The sequence below is a fragment of the Penaeus monodon genome, chromosome 32, assembly GCF_015228065.2.
Source record: "Penaeus monodon isolate SGIC_2016 chromosome 32, NSTDA_Pmon_1, whole genome shotgun sequence".
NCBI classification, from domain to species: domain Eukaryota; kingdom Metazoa; phylum Arthropoda; class Malacostraca; order Decapoda; family Penaeidae; genus Penaeus; species Penaeus monodon.
The window spans coordinates 18,124,063-18,124,854 of NC_051417.1; the positions used below are offsets into that span (position 1 = coordinate 18,124,063).

General features: G+C 31.6%; 1 protein-coding gene across 2 annotated transcripts in view; it reads right to left on the reverse strand.

Moving 5' to 3' along the window:
* Window positions 1–792, reverse strand: part of LOC119593699 (1,4-alpha-glucan-branching enzyme-like) — a gene marked incomplete in the record, with an annotated part of 15,237 nt that overhangs the window by 1,029 nt on the left and 13,416 nt on the right. For both annotated transcript variants that reach the window (XM_037942657.1, XM_037942658.1), the window contains 1 exon segment: window positions 85–192. In XM_037942657.1, coding sequence (XP_037798585.1) covers window positions 85–192 — 108 coding nt within the window.

Sequence of the window (792 nt, forward strand, 5' to 3'; positions counted from 1 at the left end):
ATAAAAAAGTGCTGATAATCAAATGAGGTAAAAAAACATACAATGCAATTTTTTTTCTCTCTCTCTCTCAATAATATTACTGACCTTGTAGTCCGTGTAGCTTTTAGAAGGATGGAAGTTGAAGATAAAGATACAGTTTGCTCTTTCAAATGCAATGACTTTGTCTCCTTGGTGCCTTGTGCTAGTATATCCCTAAAATTCAGAAAATAAAAAATCATATATCATGGAACAAACTTCCGTTTTGGTATAAAACCTATAATCTGAACTAGAAAAATAAAACACATTAATAGATACAAGTGTATTTACATGAAAAACACAATAATAGTTACATTAAATGAAAGGCACTTAACACTGTAACATACTGATGGAGTGTAATGACAAGCAAATACTGATATTGTATAGCAAGTCATTAACCTAAGACTAACTTTCTGGTATTTGGACACTTAAACCTTGAATATGTAATCAAAAGACAAAAATAATGTTAACTTTCTTGAAAATGCCAATGTCATTGCAACTCTCACTTTTAGTAGAAAGGCTTACCAATAATAGAGACTGAAACCAGGTTCAGTACTGATGAAATTATTAGTAGGTCACTGGCAGTGTGCACTACTACATAACGAATCAAAAAAGGGCAAAGACACAAAATATATTACACTGGATATATTACGCACTGATCAGTATTTATGTATTTCACAATAACCTGTCATAGCAAATTGTGAAAACTCTCTGAATAAAGAACAGAAGCCAGATATTTTGCAAAAGCTTTTGACCTAAAACATCCCAGTACTGGAT